Consider the following 21175-nt stretch of genomic DNA (forward strand, 5'->3'; position numbering starts at 1 on the left):
GGAAAAATGTCTATTCAGATCCTCAACCCTCCCTTCTTTATTTTTGCCCTTAGCACATGTCACTAACTAATATACTATATTTTTCACTTATTTATTGTCTATTTCCCCCTAGTGGAAGGTAAGTTCCAGGACAGGTGATTCTGTCTAATGTGCTTACTGCTGTTTCTGGGTGTTAAGAACAGTGCCGTGCACACAGTGAGTACTCAAAACTATTTATTCAATCACAGACTTTCTCAGCACGGGTTACACTATCCCAAACATGGGGAAAATGGTACAAAAAAAGGGAAGAGAGACACAGCTAAGGAAAAGTCTAACAAATAAAGAGCTATAATTATAACTTTCATTATGTCTTCTTTCAATCATTTTATCACAGTTTTCTCATTGTATCCTTGATGACCATCTGGGTGATACAAAGAAGAAGCAAATACACTAAGCAGAGTTCATTCATTTCTCATGATGCTCCTCTTTGGATTTGTGGTCTCTACTCTCCTGGAGTCCTAAGAGAACTGCATCAGCCTCTAGTATAGTTGTGTCTGTTGTTGCTCCCAGGAACCTAGACGTGAGTTCAAGATCTAATAGCCGCAGCCGGACTCTGGTTCCTAGTTGGTATTTCCTAAACAGTAAAGAAAAGAAAATCCATTAATTCTGCATATGGTAACATGAACAACTAAAGTACAATCCAAATTCTAATTTTAATTTGTGTTAGTTCAAGATAAAGAAATTAACACTAGTATCTGACAAATAGTTTTTAACATAAAAATAACTTAGTTATATCAGAATTTTCATCTTGAAGTTGCCTTTAAAGATTCTTATAACCAAAGTGAAAATGTATTACAAACTGAAATTCAAACAACTTGGTTCTTAAGACCGACATTTATTTTAATATGTTATCATTCATTTTTTTAAAATATGCTTTTATTAATTTTTTAGAGAGAGGAAGGGAAAGACAGAAACATAAATAGGAGAAACATCGATTGGCTGCCTCCTACACACATCCTGCTGGGGATCGAGTCCAAAACCCGGGCACATGCCCTCACTGGGAACCGAACCGGGACTCTCAGTCCATGGGACAAAGCTCAATCCACTGAGCCACACCGGTCGGGCTGTCATCATTCATTTTTAAAGTTGGAGAGTATCAAGGGGACACAAAGGTTTTCAGATATTTTTTTCCTTCTAAAACTAAAATATTTTAAAGAAAACTTTATAAAAGTAAAATGGAAAACAAAATCTAACTGCAAAGTACTTAGCATGGGGACTGACTGCACTATAATTAAAGAGTAATACCAGCCATAACATGTACAATGGCTCAATTAGGTCAATAAAATATTCAAGTATATTACCAAATAAAAACAGATACTACTTTACCCTTCTTCCTTGATCAATTATTTTAAGCATTTGAACATCAACATTATAAAAAAGTATAGAAGAGTGAAAATGTCCCTACCAATTAAAAACCACAAATTTTTAAAAATAAAAATATATACTTCAGCCCTGGCTGGTTTGGCTCAGCAGTTAGATCGTCGGCCTTTGGACAGAAGGATTATGGGTTTGATTCCTGGTCAAGGCCAAGTACCTGGATTACAGGTTTGATCCCCGGCCCCAGTCAGGGTCATATGGGAGGCAACCAATCAGTGTGTCTCTCTCATATGGATGTTTCTCTCTCTCTCTCCCTCCATCCCTACCTTCCACTCTATCTAAAAATCAATAGAAAAATACCCTCCAGTGAGGATTACTCTCTCTCTCTCTCTCTAAGTTAATTTTAAAATTAAAATAATTCTATGTAAGCAGAAAATGAAGCAATGAACTTCTCCCAAAAAGTTACTGGAAAACAATTTTGGTAGACAGTATAGTGAACACAATGTCTAGTTAGGTATTCTGAAGGAATTTGTAAATGGTCCATGAAATAAACACTTAGGTTATTTGTCTTTTTAAGTTATATTTTTTCCTGATTACAGAAGTAAACATCCTTGTGTAAAATTTGAAGAATAACAAAGTTAATCACATTTTCTAGTCCTTTCATAGGTACATGTTCGTGTGTTTGCCAACAGAGATCACATTTTCTGTACTTGTTTTAAACAGTTAAAGAGAGATCCTAGAAAACTGAGGCATAACTTTATGTTAGAAAACTGAAGTTATCGAACATATTCCACAGAAAGTAACCACTGGGAAAACAAGGTGAGTTCACAGGCAAGGTAAAGCTGAATACTATTTTCCGCATTACCTGTGCTCTAATGGATTCTTTCATTTGTATTCACAGCACAACCCAGTGACTCTTTTAATTGGCTTTGATTAATGTGGACTTCCCCCCTTTCTCTCCTCCCCTGCAACATCCAATGAGTTAGCGCTTTATTCATTTTTGCACAGATATTTCTGTAACTTCGCCCTGCGAGTCTCATCATCCTTGGCTAAAGCTTGAGGTACGACAAGACCTCCCTGGGGCCCTCCTGCCCAGTCACTCTCACGATGGGTTCCACATCTGGAATGCTACCTGGAAATGGCCAAGTCCATACACTTGCCTTGTCTTCCTCTGTGCCTTGGATCCTGTCACCAGTAATGGGCACTGCTAGAATTTTCTATCGACATCCTACTTGTTTTTGGTTAGTCCTCACCTGGGGATATTTTTCCATTGATTTTTTGTTTTTTTTTTTAAGATAGCATGGAAGGGAGGAAGGGGAGAGAAACATCAATGTGAGAGATACATATCGACTGGTTGCCTCCTGTACAACCCTGATGGGGGCCAGGGCTCAAATGTGCAGGCACATGCCCTTGACCTGTAATCAAACCCGCAACCCTTTGGTCTGAGGGCTGAGGCTCCAACCACTGAGCCAAATTGGCCAGAACCCTACAGGTTCTTAAATATCCAGGTAGAATGCATCAAATACTCCTCCTGAGAGCTGCGACATGCCTTGTCAGAATGAGGTCTGGCCCTGGAATTCCCAAGGAAGACAGAGGTGTGGTAGTCCTAGACTTGGACGCAAATCCAAACCCTGCTACGTCCTGGTTGGAAACCCCGGGTCATTTGCTTTCTCTCAACCACAATTTCCTCGTCTGTATTACAGAGATTCCAGCCATTGTGCAGACTTGGTGTGAAGGTTAAATGAGATAACAGACTGAAAAGGTACAGCACGGTCAGTGCCAACGTCAGTGCCCTTCACCTCCTGTACTGGTGGCCTGTGGAAATCTCTGGTCTCCCATTAGACTGTACACTCCCCAAAACCTGGCACTGTGTTCATCTGTGTCCCTGCAGTGCCAAAGCAGCAGGTACTCAGATGTCTGCCAGTTAGTTAACAAGATACTTGCTGATAAGAGCCACCAGCTCGCCGATGGTCTACAATCTGTTTTCCTGGCTCAGCAGTTGTGTGGACTGGTGCATTTACTTACTCTCTCTAAGTCTGCCTGGCACAGTGCTGGGCACTAGTGGTTAGTCAATGTTGGTTCTCTTCTTCTTCTATTGTTTGCTATTGGCCTATTTCTTTTCTTACTTATTTTTAGGATTAATAATCATAGGTGGTCTAGAAACCAACCATGATGAGGGGAACAGTGAGTTTCTGTAAACAGAAGTGAACATGTCACAAACACTTGGGACACAAGTTCTGAGCACAGCCACAATGAAGAGGAAGCCCTTAATATACATGGCTCTGTGTCACATAAATGCTAGTCATCTCCAATTCAAAAATAAAAACGAGGGCTCAGTGTGCTTGGTAATTACAAGAAGCAAAACTGTCCCCATTTTTAGATGCAACAGCGCTAATAATGATAGCTTTGCCTTCTTCTGTAAAAATTATGGAATTCTGCAACCTGTTCAGTGAACCAGTCAAGAAGAGAAGCAAACTGCAGGCCTTTATATATGCTGAATGATCACCCAAATGTACATGAAACAAAACAAAAAGGTCTAAAAGATTCTCTGACTTTGCTACTGTAAGTACAGTAGTCCCCCTTTCTCCTCAGGGAATATGTTCCAAGATCCCCAGTGGATGCCTGAAACCACAGATAATACTGAACCTGACACATACTATTTGTTTTGCTACACACCCATACCTATGATATGGCTGAATTTATAAATTAGACATAGTAAGAGATAACTAATAATAAAATAATTATAACAATACACACTGTAATAAAGATTATGTGAGTAGCTTTGGGGCCATTATGAAGTAAGTAAGGGTTACCTGAACACAGGGACTGTGATACCTGGACAGCAGATCTGATCACTGTCGACTTAGTGGAGAGTATCTACAGCGAGGAGGACAAAGGGATGATTCATGTGCCAGAAGGGATGGAGGGGGACTGCAGGAGATTCATCACGCTACTCAGAACAGCATGCAATTGAAAACTTCTGTTATTTCTAGAATTTTTTGTTTAATATATTTGGATTGAGGTTGAGCACAGCTAACTGAAATAGTAGAAAGCAAAACCATGAGTGAGGGGGAATTACTGTAGCTGTCTCTACTATTATGGCACTGAAATTTTTACTTTGTGTCATAGTAATTTCTATGTATGTGTTATCCTCCCTATCAGCTTGTGAGCTGGTTAAGATGGGTTTAATCACATCTGTGTCTCCTACAGGGGGCGATGAATACAGTTCAATTCATGGAGCCTTCTGAATAGTGGTGTCCACACTTTCCATTACCTCAGAAGCACCTGGGGTGCTTGTTTAAAATGTAAACAGAGTTGCCCTGGCCGGCTTGGCTCAGCAGTTAGAGCGTTGGCCTGCGGTCCAGAGAGACGCTGGTTCGGTTCCTGCTAAGGGCACGTATCTTGGTTGCAGTTTGTCCCCGGCCCTGGCCCAACCAGGGCCGTGCAGGAAGCAGCCACTCGATGTGTCCCTTTCACGTTGATGTTTCTCTCTGTCTCTCTCACTCTCGCTCTATCTGAACAAAAAGTGGAAAAATGTTCTCAGGTGAGGATAAAAAAAAAAAAATGTAAACGAAGGGAGGCAACCCCAGAGAGTGATCTGGCAAGCTGCAGTGGGACTTGGGAATCTGCCTTCTTAACAGGCTCCCGCAGTGATTCTGATGCTGTCTGCTTGGACCACCACTTAAGAAGACTTGCTTAGAACGATTGTCACTATAATAGTCACTGCAAGAGGGAAGGGCAGCTCACACAAAGGGCCAGCAAGACGAGGACCTCAGACAGAACTCTGTGGCCTATTAACCACCTTTAAGAGTAACAGATGTTTTGTTTATGTGATGACAGTGTTTTAGGGTGAGTAATTTAGACAGACATAAAAAAAGTCAGATAATGTACAGCTTATCTTCGCTTCAACTTTGAAACTCTATTAAAGGGAAAGAAAGAAGTAATGTATTTCTGAAAACTCCATTTCTGCCAATGTAATTAAATTTTTTTTTAATCTTCACCCGAGGACATTTTCCCATTTTTTTGTTCAGATAGAGTGGGAGGGAGAGAGAGAGAGAGAGAGAAACATCAACGTGAAAGGGACACATCAAGTGGCTGCCACCCACACGACCCAACCAGGGCCGGGGACAAACTGCAACCGAGGTACATGCCCTTAGCAGGAACCGAACCCGGATCTCTCAGGACCGCAGGCCAACACACTAACCGTTGAGCCAAACCAGCCAGGGCTAAATTATTATTATTATTTTTTTATTTTGAGAGAGACAAACAGACAGACATCAATTTGTTGTTCCACTTATTTATGCATTCACTAGCGGCTTCTTGTATGAGCCCTGACTGAGACTCGAACTCGCAACCTTGTGTATCGGGATGACGCTCTAACCAGCTGAGCCACCGGCCAGGGACTCTGCCAATGTATTTGAGGTGAACCTTCAATATTGCATTCTTTAATAATCACGTATATACCACTCAGTCCTCCCATGTGGGCTTCCACTGTTCCACAGACCAGATTTAAAACAAATAATGCCAGTAAACTTTTCCCAGATTGTTTGCGAAGTCTTTAAACGGTCACTTCATTAGAAGATTTTTGCCTAAGTATAAAAAGCCATAAAAGTTGTAAATTGATGAAAGGCTGATTTTGCTCAGAATCTTGCAAATGCTGCTATTTCAGAAAACCCGTCACCAGAAGCAACACCACCATTTCATTTTTGTGTTTTGCTATGTGTGTTAGATGTACCTTCTTTACAGTTTAACTTTGGCTTAGTCTTTGCACTGGTAGGAGACCAGTATCCTCTATACCTGCCATCTAAAAATACATGATGGATGTTCCTACCTTCCATGGAATGCACAGAAACTTAATGACAGTATCAATACCAGAACACTGCTCCCCAACATAGCTTCCTGTGATAACGGGAACACTCTATATAACGTGACCATTGGGCAGTAAAATAGGGCTAGCGTGACTGAGGAATTAAAATTTTAAATTACAATTTTAATTAATTTTTATTTAAGTAGCCATGTGGCAGTGCAGTTCTAGACAGTTTCAAAGTGACAATAAAAATAGTAAGCATACTTGTCCTATAACATATCAATGTACATTGTGGCACAAAGGCTAGTTTTACAGGAAAAATAGCACTCTGAAATATCTTGTTATAATAAGTAACTACTAATTAGAACCAGCAATAATAAACAATCAGATCCATGTTTGCGTTACTAACCCCTCAAACATTTCTTTCCTTTCTGTTGCTTGTTGTATTCTTCCTCAAAAATGTGTGTGACATTGTACTAGACACACAGCAACAGAACTGTCTTATTAGCTATTTAGAGGTTAAATTAAATTCCCCAGAAAGACAGCTTCCCCCATGGTACAGACATAAAATTCAGATACATGGAAGTAAAGCCCCTCGCCTAATGCCACACAGTGGTCTGAGAGGGTTCACAGACTCTTTCCTCTTCCTTTTCTTAAGTTCTCAATTACCTGTGACTTCTTGCAAGAATTGTAAACTTAATCCCTTTAGGGGTGGTAACAATTTACCACTTCATATAGCCTTATAATGTCCTCCCTTTGAAATAAAATGTAAGCAGTGCTGCTGCCATCCAACTCATTATTTTCATTGTTCCCCATTAGAAAAATGATTCCTTTCAGTGGTAGCAAATAATGGATTAAAAGTTATCAGAAAAAATCTCCATGGCTTCATGCAATGTTGTCTATCTTTTTATATCGTTTTTTAATTAGAAAAAAACCTAGAATTCATTTTCCAGAAATCTTATATCTCATATTAAAACCATCGAATGCTGCTGTCTTGAAAGGCAAATAGGAGTCTCGGATGAGCACATTCAAAATGAAGATGGCCTTGTCTTTACTGCGCAGTATGTCTCTTCCTTTGCCCTTCAGGTGCTTGCCGTGGACTGATCTTGGTGAACTCCGGCCTAAGTGGATTCAAGCCTGGCCTTCGCCGTGACTGCTCTCTTCCACTGTGCACTTTCAGACCATGTGCTGCCGTAAATGAGCTTGCATGTCTGAGTTGTTTAGGAAAAGGGCAATTAAATCTGGTTTTGCATTTCTGTATTAAGAACATGGTTTAAAGACTTTCCTTTGGAGAGGTTTTTGACATTCTTTCCACAGACCTTCTTTAACATCTGTCAGTGCGTGCTGGTGATGGCTCTCACAGACTGAAAACAGAGAGGTTCTCTCTGACTAGTTCTTTGATACAAATACATTAAATAATACAAGGCTGAGAATTACAATGCTTGGACTGAACTTCAGCATCCTAAGAGAATATTGTGAAGAATTCTGACTTTGCTAGTCAATTTAGCTGTCTTGCTATAATCATAATTCTCAGAGGCTTTAAAAATAGTTATTTTGAAATCATTAACCATCTATGTTTTCATCCAAGTTAAAATAGTTTAGAACTTTTTCTGATTTTCTTATAATTCCTATTTAAAGTTTTAAGCCTTAAGAAGTAAACTCTTCTTTTCTTTTTTGAAGAGAAAAAAATTAAAATATTAATAATGGTTTAATTAACACCAATTTGTTTTTTCCGATTTGTACAAACGTTCACTGCACTGTTGATCTATATGTGAAGCCAGCAACTTGACCGTGTGTGTGTGTGTGTGTGAGAGAGAGAGAGAGAGAGAGAGAATATATGTGTATCTTGTGTGTACTTTGTTCTTGTTTAAATGAACGGTCTAAACATTCCTTATCATTAAAAAGCAGTGTTAAAATAGACCTACGTTTTTTTGCAGTTCTACAACTTTATTCTATTTTAAAACAATTTTAAGTGTTTGAAACTGATAGTGTAGAGTGATATTATATGCAAAATTAAATATATATACAAAATGCAAACATTTAAGACTTTTTAATTGGCTACATCAAATATTGTTATAGCCTTAAACACTCAATTAACAATGAACCTTTTATGCGACTACTTGGTGTGTGGATTTGTCGCACTTTTTCAGAGCACTGCCTGCCATGTTTTCCTGACTGTCCAGCCTATTGCTGCTTCTGTTCGATCTGTAAGAAGCCTGTCAAGATCTTTTCTCCCCCGTACTCTCTGCACTGCACCATCAAGCAAAGCAGCCATGGGGAACAAAGTAAAGGTGGAGAGTGTTCAAATAATTCTATAGCTCTTCATATTTCTACTCACTAAAATTTAAAATATAGCACATATCTTAAGTCCTCATTTATTATTTAAGTCATTAGAAGATGTAAATAGGAAACAAAAATTACTATTAATTTTAACTTCTGGTACCTGAATTACTACCAAAAGCCCCTTGAAAAAGCTAATCGTTATCCCTTTAAAAACACTATATAGGGTGTGACTAGCAATGAGGTGAAAATAAACATCACATAGCAACTGGCAAATAGAAACCTACATGCCCTTAGGTAACAAGCAAAAGATACTGTTCATAATATCAAACCCTATTTCCTTAACTGCAAGCATCCTAGATAAGGATTTTAATCTTCTTCAGTAATTCTAATATAAATGTATTATTTCCTTTTTCTCTTAAACCAAGTTCCTTTTTTCTTTCTTTTTTTTTAGGCTGGAAGATTAATGTTATGTTTATTTATTTACTTTTATTAATTTATTTTTGTTACAGATGTTTCTCCTTTTTCCCCCATTGGCATCCTCCTCTCAACCCCACCCCCCACAGTATTGTTGTCTATGTCCATTGGTTATGCATATAAATTTTTTTGGTTTACCTCTTCCTTTTAACCTCACCCTGCTAAATGGTATTTTGTGCCACAACAAAGAATTTTTTCTTGTTTAAGCAATGATTTATTTTATGGACTGTAAAAATGAAACATTTTAAAATGTCCAGTAAGTGTATTTTTTAATAATGTGGGATATGCATATAATGTAATATATACTACATATGACATCAATATTGACATTATAATCTTTTCTCAGTTACAAAATAAGGTGTGTTCGGAAAGGCTACCCACTGTATGGGAGAGCATAATTGCCAATGATATATCAGATTAGGGGTTAATTTCCAATATATATAGAGTGCTCATACAACTCAACAAAAGGAAGACAAAGAACCCAATTAAAAAATGGGCAGAGGAACTAAATAGATACCTGTCCAAACAGGACATATAAATGGCTAAGAGACATATGAAGAAATGCTCATCATCACTAATCATCAGAGAGATGCAAATTAAAACAACAAGGTATCACCTCACACCTGTCAGAATGGCCACCATCAACAAATCATCAAACAACAAGTGTTGGCGAGGGTGTGGAGAAAAGGGGACTCTAATACACTGCTGGTGGGAATGCAGACTGGTGCAGCCACTATGGAAAACAATATGGTGTTACCTCAAAAAATTAAAAATTGAACTTCCATTTGACCCAGTGATCCCACTTCTAGGACTATACCCTAAGAAGCGTGCAACACCAATCAGAAAGAATATATGTACCCCCATGTTTGTAGCAGCACTATTTACAATAGCTAAGATCTGGAAACAGCCCAAGTGTCCATCAGTAGACGAATGGATAAAAAAGCGGTGGTACAAATACACAATGGAGTACTACGCAGCTGTAAGAAAGAAAGATCTCTTATCCTTTGAGACGACATGGAGGGACCTGGAAAGTATCATCCTAAGTGAAACAAGCCAAACAGAGAAAGACAAGTATCATATGATCTCACTTATTTGTGGAATATAATGAACATAACAGTCTGAGGAAGGGGGTAATCCCAGAGATGTGGAAGTGGGGTACAGACTGACAATCCCCAGAAGAGGGGGTGGTGGGGGAGAGATAAACCACAGAACTTATATGCATGTATGCATGAACAGTGGACATGGACAACAAACTGGGGACAGGGCAGGGAGGGAGAGGGAGGCGGGAATCAGTGGGGGAAAAAGGAGAAACATCTGTAACAAAAATTAATTAATAAAAAAAAAAAAGTGTGTTAATGAATTTGGGAAAGGACAATCTTATCAGCTAACAACCATAGTTAGTCTACTTTTATTTTTTTAAATGTGTTGCTGATAAGAATATGAATATATATATTCATACTGGAGAACAACTTTGCTTATCTCATACTTGATATCTGAAACATACAATCCTAACTTTGCCATCTACATAACATCTGTTCTGCACACTTGTTAGGGAACTAAAGACCTATAACAAAATAATCCCAAAAGGTCCAATGGGAACAGAGAAGTAAATACTTCAGGTACCTGAGATATGCTGAGGACTAAAACCAGGACCCAGGTTGGAGCCAGTATCATGGCATCAAAGCAAAAAGGCTTATATTTTGTGGTATATAATTTTTATTTTATGAGAGAAGAAAATATATACATTTATTGCCAGAGACAAGTTTTGTCAGTATAGAACAGAGGAAGAGTAAGAGAAAGATCAAGGTTTGATTGTGATTGAGTTTTCCTTTTAATCTTGTTTCTGTCTCTCTGAATTACGTGTCAAATAAGTATTGTTGAATTTGCAACAAACACCTACTCGACATCGATACGAAGTAAGGAGATACCAACAAGGAATAGAGAAACTCTCATTCCCCCAACCCATGGAGGCAACCTGGAGGGAGAAGCCAGCTTCCAACAATTTCCTTGGTGGGAGGCAGAAGTACTTCAGCAGGTCAGTCCTGATGTCTGTGCCCTTTCGATGAGACTTTCTCAGGGGCCTTTTGGAAAGCCAAATGCTTAAGAGACTGTTACTGCAGTAGTGAAAAATCTTTCCTGAAAGCAATCAGACCCAGGCTGCCATCCAGAGGTTTGAACAGCCTCCTCTGCAATACAAAACCCAGAGTCATGGCAGGGAGGGGGTGGGGAGAGAGCGAAGACACCTACCACATGCTGACAGGGCTGAAGTCGGGTTAGTTTTAGAAAGACCCTTAGGACTTGAAATAGAGCTTGTGACTTGATGGACATGTACAGGCCCTGGTTAATATTTGCCCTTTGCACCCCCAAACTGGGTGCATTTATTAAACACTCCAGTCCATGCCCGTTATTAAAAATGGAGGGCACGAAAGCCTAAGAAGTTCTGTGAAGTTAAAAAGAAAAAAGAAAACCGACTAAGTACAGAAAGTATGTCATTTAAATGCACTTCAGGAGATAAGGTGGTTTTAGATCACTACAACCTCAGTGATGGTCAAAATGTGGCTTTGCTCCCAAAAAAGTTAATGCAGGGTTAGGCTGAAGTAGTACAAGTATATATTCTACATAATACTCTGCATAATAATCCTAATCTCCCTCCATTTTCCTGACCATATGTAGAGTACTGTGATCCCCTCTGGGCAACATGATCGGAGGGTCACTGATAACCGTGTCCATCCCAAAGGGGAAGGTGGGATAATTTTGTATTATGTTGCATGAAGAACTTAAGGGAGGAAAGGCATTCAGCACAAAAAGGAAGGAAGGAAGGAAGGAAGGAAGGAAGGAAGGAAGGGAGGGAGGGAGGGAGGGAGGGAGGGAGGGAGGGAGGGAGGGAGGGAGGGAAAGAAGACCCTATAATTGTCTGAAGACTCTGAAAGGCTTAATAGTAAAGAGGTCTAATGATATTTATTGCCTGTATCTGTTTTCTACGCATCAAAAAAAGCAGAAATAAAAAAAATGGGTAGAGGTTCTAGGACAGCTGACTTAGCAGATTTCAGTTTAATCTGAGGAAGGACGTCAAACAGGCTGCCTGGAAAGAGAACTGGTTGTTTGTGTGTTAATGGAGGAAATCACAGGGAATGGTCTAGATGGATGACCGCTGTGGCAATGATGGAGTTTCAATTTAGCAAGGGCTGAATTAGATGGCATCCAATTCTCTCCATTTCTAAGCTTTATGACTCTGACTCAGAGTGCCGATGAGATCTTCCAACCTCAGAGAGCAGAGCACGAGAGCTGGACAGCAGATTAGGAAAGAGAAGCCAAACAGTTGGAAGGGGGGGGGGGGGGGGCAGGTGTGCAGCTAAGACTTTAAATCAGGCACCTTCCATCACTTACCTCTTGCAGACTAGGAAGCAGGTGCTTGTTAATGCCCCACTGCGCACACAGGCCTGACCTTATTTCCAGAGAGCAGCATCTGGTACACATGACTCAAACCTGAAGTAATCGGGCTCAAACCTGAAGTCAAAGATGACCCTTGACATGAAGGCTGGCTAGGTGGCCAGCTAAATTTTGTTCCAGAGAGAATGCACACTTAAACTGACCAGGAAAAAGTTACCGGAGCCCTGGCCAGTTTGACTCAGCGGTTAGAATGTTGGCCCGGGACCAGAGAGACCAGGGTTTGGTTCCCGCTAAGGGCAGGTACCTCGGTTGCAGTTTGTCCCCAGCCCCGGTTGAGGTCGTGTGGGTGGCAACCACTTGATGTGTTTCTCTAGACACATCGATGTTTCTCTCTCTTCCTCCCTCTCTATCTGAAGAAAAATGCAAAAATGTCCTCGCATGAGGATTAAAAAAAAAAAGGTTATCTGACCCCTCCCTAGGCAGGCAATTTCTAAATCATACTCTCTAGTATGCAAATGAGAAGAGACTTTAAAGGGCCAAATACAGCCCTGGCCGGTTTCTCAGTGGTTAGAGCCTCACCTCAGCCCAAGGACCCAAGGGTCACGGGTTTGATTCTAGGTCAACGGCACATACCTGGGTTGCAGGTTCGATCCCAGGCCCCAGTCAGGGTCTTGTGGGAGGCAACAAATCAATGTCAATGTTTCTCCTTCTCTCTTTCTCTCTCTCCTTCCCTTCCTTCCACTGTATCTAAAAATCAATGAGAAAGTATCCTCAGGTGAGGATTAACAAAATAAATAAATAAAAGGCCAAATACAGCTATTTTTTTCTATTACTTATGTTACTGTCGTTAAGAAATCTGGTCTGACCCCAGAGCAAGTAGAAGGAAGGAAATAGTAAAGATCAGAGCAGAAATAAATGACATAGAGACCAAAAAAACAATTCAAAGGATCAATGAAACAAAGAGCTGGTTTTTCGAAAAGATAAACAAGATAGATGGACCCTTAGCTAGACTCACCAAGAAACAAAGAGAGAGAACCCAAATACACAAAATCAGAAATGAAAGAGGAGAAGTAACAACCAACACCACGGAAATACAAAAGATCGTTAACAACTACTATGAACAACTATATGGCAACAAATTCAACAATCTCAGCGAAATGGACAAATTTCTAGAAACACACAGTCTCCCAAAACTATTCCCGGAAGAGATAGAAAACTTGAACAGACCAATAACAACTAAGGAAATTGAAGAGGTAATCAAGACTCTCCCAGCAAACAAAAGCCCAGGCCCAGATGGTTTCACAGGGGAGTTTTACCGAACATTCAAAAAAGAACTAACACCCATTCTCCTCAAACTATTTCAAAAAATTCAAGAAGAAGGAAGACTTCCAACCACATTCTATGAGGCCAGCATAATTCTAACTCCAAAACCAGAAAAAGACACTACGAAGAAAGAAAACTACAGGCCAATATCCCTGATGAACATAGACGCCAAAATCCTGAACAAAATACTAGCAAATCGGATCCAGAAATACATCAAAAAAATTATTCACCACGACCAAGTGGGATTCATTCCAGGGATGCAAGGCTGGTACAATATTCGCAAATCAATAAACGTGATACACCACATAAACAAAATGAAGAATAAAAACCACATGATCATATCAATAGATGCTGAAAAAGCATTCGACAAAATCCAGCATCCATTTCTGATAAAAACGCTCAGCAATGTAGGAATAGAGGGATCATAGCTCAACATAATAAAGGCCATATATGAAAGGCCTACAGCCAACATCATACTCAATGGACAGAAACTAAGAACATTTCCATTAAGAACAGGAACAAGACAGGGATGTCCACTTTCACCACTCTTATTTAACATTGTACTGGAAGTCTTAGCCACAGCAATCAGACGTGAAGAAAAAATAAAAGGGATCCAAATTGGAAAGGAGGAAGTGAAACTGTCATTATTTGCAGATGACATGATATTATACATAGAAAACCCTAAAGAATCCATCAAAAATCTACTAGACTTAATAAATGAATTTGGCAAAGTAGCAGGATACAAAATTAACGTCAAGAAATCTACGGCATTCTTGTACATCAATGATGAGCTCACAGAAAGAGAAACTGAAAAAACAATCCCATTTACCATCGCTCCAAAAAAATTACGATACCTAGGAATAAACTTAACCAAAGAAGTAAAGGACCTATTTGCAGAAAACTACAGGTCATTGAAAAAAGAAATAGAGGAAGATATAAAAAAGTGGAAGCACATACCCTGTTCATGGATTGGAAGAATTAACATCATTAAAATGTCCATACTACCCAAAGCAATCTATAGATTCAATGCAATACCCATCAAAATACCAACGACATATTTCATAGAACTAGAACAAATACTTCAAAAGTTCATATGGAACCAAAAAAGACCCCGAATAGCCACAGCAATCTTGAAAAAGAAGAACAAAGTTGGAGGGATCACAATACCAGATATCAGGTTATACTACAAAGCGACTGTAACCAAAACAGCCTGGTACTGGCACAAGAACAGGCATATAGACCAGTGGAACAGAACTGAAAGCCCAGAAATGGACCCAAGGCAATACGCTCAATTAATATTTGACAAAGGTGGCAAGAGCATACAGTGGAGTAAAGACAGCCTCTTTAATAAATGGTGTTGGGAAAATTGGACAGCTACATGCAAAAAAATGAAACTAGACCATCAACTTACACCATACACAAAAATAAACTCAAAATGGATAAAAGACTTAAATGTGACCCGTGAATCCATAAAAATTCTAGAAGAAAATGTAGGCAACAAAATTTCGGACATCATACGGAGCAGAATTTTCACTGATACATCACCTAAGGCAACAGAAATAAAGGAGAAAATGAACACATGGGACTACATCAAACTCAAAAGCTTCTGCACAGCAAAAGAAACAATCATCAAAATGGAAAGACAACCCACTGTATGGGAGAACATCATTGCCAATGATGTATCAGATAAGGGGTTAATTTCCAATATATACAGAGTGCTCATACAACTCCACAAAAGGAAGACAAAGAACCCAATTAAAAAATGGGCAGAGGAGCTGAATAGACACCTCTCCAAACAGGACATACAAATGGCCAAGAGACATATGAAGAAATGCTCAACATCACTAATCATCAGAGAGATGCAAATTAAAACAACAATGAGGTATCACCTCACACCTGTCAGAATGGCCGCCATCAACAAATCATCAAACAACAAGTGTTGGCGAGGGTGTGGAGAAAAGGGGACTCTAATACACTGCTGGTGGGAATGCAGACTGGTGCAGCCGCTATGGAAAACAATATGGTGCTACCTCAAAAAATTAAATATTGAACTTCCATTTGACCCAGTGATCCCACTGCTGGGAATATACCCTAGGAAGCCTGAAACACCAATCAGGAAGAATATATGTACCCCCATGTTCATAGCAGCACTATTTACAATAGCTAAGATCTGGAAACAGCCCAAGTGTCCACCAGTAGACGAATGGATCAAAAAGCTGTGGTACATATACACAATGGAATACTATGCAGCGGTAAGAAAGAAAGATCTCTTATCCTTTGAGACGACATGGAGGGACCTGGAAAGTATTATCCTAAGTGAAAGAAGCCAAGCAGAGAAGGACAAATACCACATGATCTCACTTATATACGGAATATAATGAACATAACAGTCTGAGGAATACAGTAGACCCAGACACATGGAAGTGGGGCACAGACTGACATCCCTCAGAAGAGGGGATGGGGGGTGGGGGGGCGGGAAGGGATAAACCACAGAACTTATATGCATGTATGCATGACCAATGGACATGGACAACTAAGCCGGGGACAGGGTGGAGGGGGGGTGGGGTGGGGGGTGCCAATGGGGTAAAACGGTAAAATATCTGTAACAAAAAAATAAATAAATAAAAATTTCAAAAAAAAAAAAAGAAAAAAAAAAAAAAAAAGAAATCTGGTCTGTGTCCACTTTGCAGTGCTGCACTGAACGATACATATCAGGCACTGGACAGACTGCTTGAAAAATTAGACTAAATATAGATTCTCAACGCTACCAAACTCCAGCAACTGGCTCTGTAAGCTGGGATCTGCACTGGACACCAACCATCCCACCACTGGTTGTCACACCTGCTCCTGAATCTGGCTTCCAACCTCACAGCTGCAGTCATGGACTCTACATCCTGAGTGGCAGCCTAAGCCGTTGACAATGTGTGACTCAGAAGGCCCTGGGTATTCCCTGCTCTCTGGGTCACTCCTATCAGAACAAGAGTGTGACTACACAATGACCAGGGGGCTTATGCCCAGCAGGCTGATGATCTTTCTGCTTCTCATCTGAGAAAATAAACTATTTCTGAGCGGACTGGCATCTCTAGGGTGACTTTGTTCTAAATGCTAATAGAGTAAAATATTGTCAAGAGTCAAATATCTCTGGAATAAAATTCTGTAAAAAGAGAAATGTCACACACACCAGTCTCTAATAAAAATCAAAGCATCTACAAGGTGGGCAAAAGTAGCTTTACAGTTGTGAGTCCATGAAACAGAGTTTATTCTTGTATTATTTATTAATTATTATATTATTTTCCATATAAACAACTGTAGGCCTACTTTTGTCCCACCCTGTATTTATGATTTAAAATAGTAAACAAAAGCTTTTTTATTTGCTTTTCTTTTTATTTGGTAATGATTCTGCCTGCTTCCTTGGGATAAGATAATGATATTATCTTAAAGATTTACTAACCAAAACAAACATTTAAAAATACTAAAATTCCAAAACAACATTAGGTTAGTATATGACTAATATAATTATCTCTGAACAAACTCTTATGCTTTTAAAGCAAGACAAAACAGGGTAGAATAGTGAATTAAAATTTCCCTCCACTACTCAAAGGGATTAGTGATCCCTAATAAGAAACTCTTAACTCTGATGAGCATTCACTCCCCTCCCCCCAAATATTGTAGAGGTTATCTGAATCCAGTTTTCCTGGCCCATGTAAATGGACTTCGGAAGTCAGTGAATACAAAATAGGGGAGCTGAGGGAAGGACTCAAGATCCCAGAGTTTTTTTAACTTGCCAAAAAAGGTGAATGAACAGAATTCTGTTCAGAGAGCATATGTCATGTCATCCAGCTAAAGAGAGGCATAGTTGATTGGCTTACAGGTCAGAGAGAACTAAAACCTTGGCTAACAAGTGTTTAAGAACAATTCTATTTCCTAATTCACTCATTGCATGTGAACAACTCTATAAGCATTATGTCACCTTGGGCAAGGTTATCTTTTCTGTGTAATGGAATCACCACAGTATCTACCTGCTAGGGTTGCTGGAAAAATTATATGAGAGAATGCACAGAGGGCTTAGTAAATGTTCAAAAGAAGTCTAGTCAGGACAGGCCTTGATTGAACACAGAACAGTCCAGGCATATAACCACTACTTTCTGTCACAGCTGACACAGGTCTGACTGTTGGCCTTCCTGGGGCTGGCAAACTGACGTGGCAGGGGGGTTGACTCCTGTTAGGGGTGAACAGCCACTGAAAACAGTTTTCAAAGATGTCTTGTTCAAAGAAATTGGGTTAACTTTTGATGGATGTCAATTAGCTGGTCTGCTGGACGAGCAACAGCAACTAGACTTCTGAGGAAGTGCATCTCTAGGCCCTGGAGGGCCTTTCTATTGAGAGTAGGGTCTTTGTGACTAGGGACAGGTGAACAGAGCATGAACCCCAAGGGAGAAGGGCCGGCAGGGGTACTTGCCCTGGGCCTGGGCTCCAATCTGTCAACGCGATCACTGGCTCTTTCATTCATTCAAAAGACATTAAAGTCCCGTCTGTGGCAGGTACTGCTTTAGGTGCGGGAGTGACCAGTGCACAAAAAGACAGGGTTCCAGGACTCAGTGCTTACACTGTGAAGTAACAAAAAGACAATCAACAAACAAACCAACAAGTCCCAGAGGAGCAGGTCTGTGCAGAAAGTTAAAATGAGGTGACAGGATACAGGGGCGACATTAGATGGTGGTGAAGGCAGGAACCTCTGGAGAAGTAACATTTAAGTGGTGCTCTGAATGACAGAAAGGACCCAGCTGGGTAAAGATGGGTTCACGGCAGTTCAGACAGAGGCAGTCATTTCAAAGGCAGGAGAAAGGGGGCGTGTTTAAACAACGAGAAGGCCAGTGTAGCTGGAGAGTACTGGGTGACAGAGAGCACAGGTCAGGGAGACAGGGAGTCAGAGGGCAGTGAGGAAGGCAGGAAGCAGGCCAGAGTGCTCCATACAGCAAAGTTTACTATAGGTGCTCATGGAAAGCCAACAGAAGGGAAGAGAGTGATCAAATTTCTGTTTTGAACACAAACACCAATCTGGCAGCTCTGTGGAAAATGAACTGTAGGGGCAGGGATGAGATGACTCTGAGTGGAGGATGGAGGTGCTAACAGGAAGCGAACAGGTGGGCACGAGCATGGCAGTGACGCAGGCTGCGTGGGTGCACCAATACCAGGCCTGCAGCTGCCACATCTATCCCTGCGGCCAACACTCCGGTCTTGGCTCTAACTCAGGATCACAGTTGAGCTAAGCTGATTCCTTTAACACACAGCTTGCATTCTCATTGGTTTAACAAAGAATTTATGCAGGTGTACAACCATCTACTTCCTGTCATAGCTGGTACCGACCTGCCTGTGAGGTTCTCTGGGGTGGCAGGGTGACTTGGCAATAGAGTTGGATCCTTATGAAGGTAGATAGTAGTTGACAAAGTTTTCAAAGGTATGTGATAGGATCTGGGGAGGCAGGACTTTCATTTTCTTTTTTTTTAATCCTCACCCGAGGATATTTTTTCCTTTTATCTTCAGATTGAGTGGGAGGGGGGGAGAGAGAGAGAGAGAGAGAGAGAGAGAGAGAGAGAGAGAGAGAAATATTAACTGGCTGCCTCCCACATGACCCTGACCAGGGCCAGGACTGAACCACAACTGAGGACATGCCTCTGACTGGAATTGAACCTGCGACTCTTTGGTGCACAGGCCAATGCTCTAACCACTGAGCAAAACCAGCCAGGGCAAGGACTTCATTTTCTAAAGCAATGTCTACTGCTGCATTTGCTTATTTACATACATGTGTATTATCACCTCTCAGCATTTGCCTAAGATCAAGTGTATATACATGTGCATTAGTCTGCTCAGGCTGCTATATAGCAAAGCACCAGAGCCTGAGTTCTTAAATATCAGAATTTTATTTTCTCACAGTGCTGTAGGGGAGAAGTCCCCACCAAGGTTCTGCCTGATTCAGCTTCTGGTGGGGCCTCTCCTCCGTGGCTTGTAGACTACCGCCCTCTCACCATGTACTCACCCACTCTTCCCTCAGTATGCACACAGCCAGAGGGTGCTCTCATGTCTCCTCCTCCTTTTATTAGGACACCAAGCCCATCAGATTAGGGCCCCACACTTACGACCTCACATAACCTTTAATAGCAACTCATAGGCCTTACCTCCAATACAGTCACACTGGGGGACAGGGTTTCATTCAATATACAAACTTTGGTGGTATACAATTCTGTCCATAATAATGTTATTGTCATATAAATTCCTGTTTGTGAAAATACGTGCAAATGTTCAATTTATTTGAAACATACTTGTTCCCACTTTGTACCAAGCAGATACTCAGTACATGAAGATAAGTCTGGGTCTTAAAGAGTTCAGAGTCTATTGGGAGAGGATAAACAACTATAATGAAATGTGGAATACTAATACTAGAGGCATAGGTAAATGCAAATAATTCTATTAGAAAAAAAAGATCAGGGAACCCATGGGAGAAAAGCTGACATTTATGTTAATTTTATAGAAGGAGTGGGAATTCAGTAGTGAGGCCAAAAAGAAAAATCCAACCTTAAAACTCAACCTCTGTGAAAAAGGTCTTCCTCTGACTACCCCAGCCTGAAGGTATATATCCTTTTACTCAGTTTCAAGAACAGTTGGTTTGCGAGTTCATTTGGCCATTAAAAGCAGTGCTCTGAGATCTGGCTTCTACTACTGTCTTGAACTACTATTTAAGTCTCTCGTTACCAATAACTTTTAATGAAAGCCTGCCTTGTTTTCTAACTAGAATGTAGGTTTCTTCAAGGTAAGAATCAGATCTGATGAATCCTTCAATGGAGCAGGAGCTCAGGAAATACACGTTGCTTTGATTTGATGTCAAGACTCAAGAATATAGAAGAGAGAGGTTAGATATGGAAATCAAGAGCTTTATAATTAGGTTCTGACTCCTCATTAACGAAGAGAATATTACTAGTTAATTGCTCTGAGCCTCACATTTTTTTAGAGTTGACTAGATATCAATGGTTCTCACAAGCTCTAAACCTCCATGAACGTACTAGTTCAAGCTCGCATTCAACAACCCATCTAATTAGGGGTGATCTTACAGGTTCCAGGCTCTACTTCTTTTTATAGTCTCCTTTCCCTTCTTGTTCAGATTTTATGTAAGCAATTAAAAGACCATTAAAATTCATTCCAGACCCTCGACTACTGGGAGCCACTAAGAACAAAGAAGGCGGCTTGGACAATCCCAGGGGTTTCAGAGATACCTGAACGTTGGGTAGGATGTGGAGAAAAAAGAACCCTCGTGCACTGTTGATGAAAATGGTCACTGGTACAGCCACTATGGAAAACAGTATGGTGGGTCCTCAAAAATTAAAAAATAAAACTATCACTTCTGGGTATATATTAAAACAAACAAACAAAAAAGACATAGAATATCTAAGAGATATCTACATTCATACATGTTCACTGTGGCATTACTCATAACAGCCAAGCCATGGAAACAACCTAAGTGTTCATCAGCAGATGAGTTGGTAAAGA

The 21175-nt window shown here is 40.3% G+C and overlaps 1 protein-coding gene across 1 annotated transcript in view; it reads right to left on the reverse strand.

Moving 5' to 3' along the window:
• Nucleotides 1–326: 326 nt before the first annotated feature.
• The window catches only part of MRPS28 (mitochondrial ribosomal protein S28), a 97221-nt gene continuing 76372 nt past the window's right edge, over nt 327–21175 (reverse strand). The window contains exon 3 of the mRNA XM_036263767.1: nt 327–613. Coding sequence (XP_036119660.1) covers nt 445–613 — 169 coding nt within the window. The 3' untranslated portion in view covers nt 327–444. The remainder of the gene's footprint in view (nt 614–21175) is intronic.

The sequence above is a fragment of the Molossus molossus genome, unplaced genomic scaffold, assembly GCF_014108415.1.
Source record: "Molossus molossus isolate mMolMol1 unplaced genomic scaffold, mMolMol1.p scaffold_m16_p_16, whole genome shotgun sequence".
Classification (NCBI taxonomy): Eukaryota; Metazoa; Chordata; class Mammalia; order Chiroptera; family Molossidae; genus Molossus; species Molossus molossus.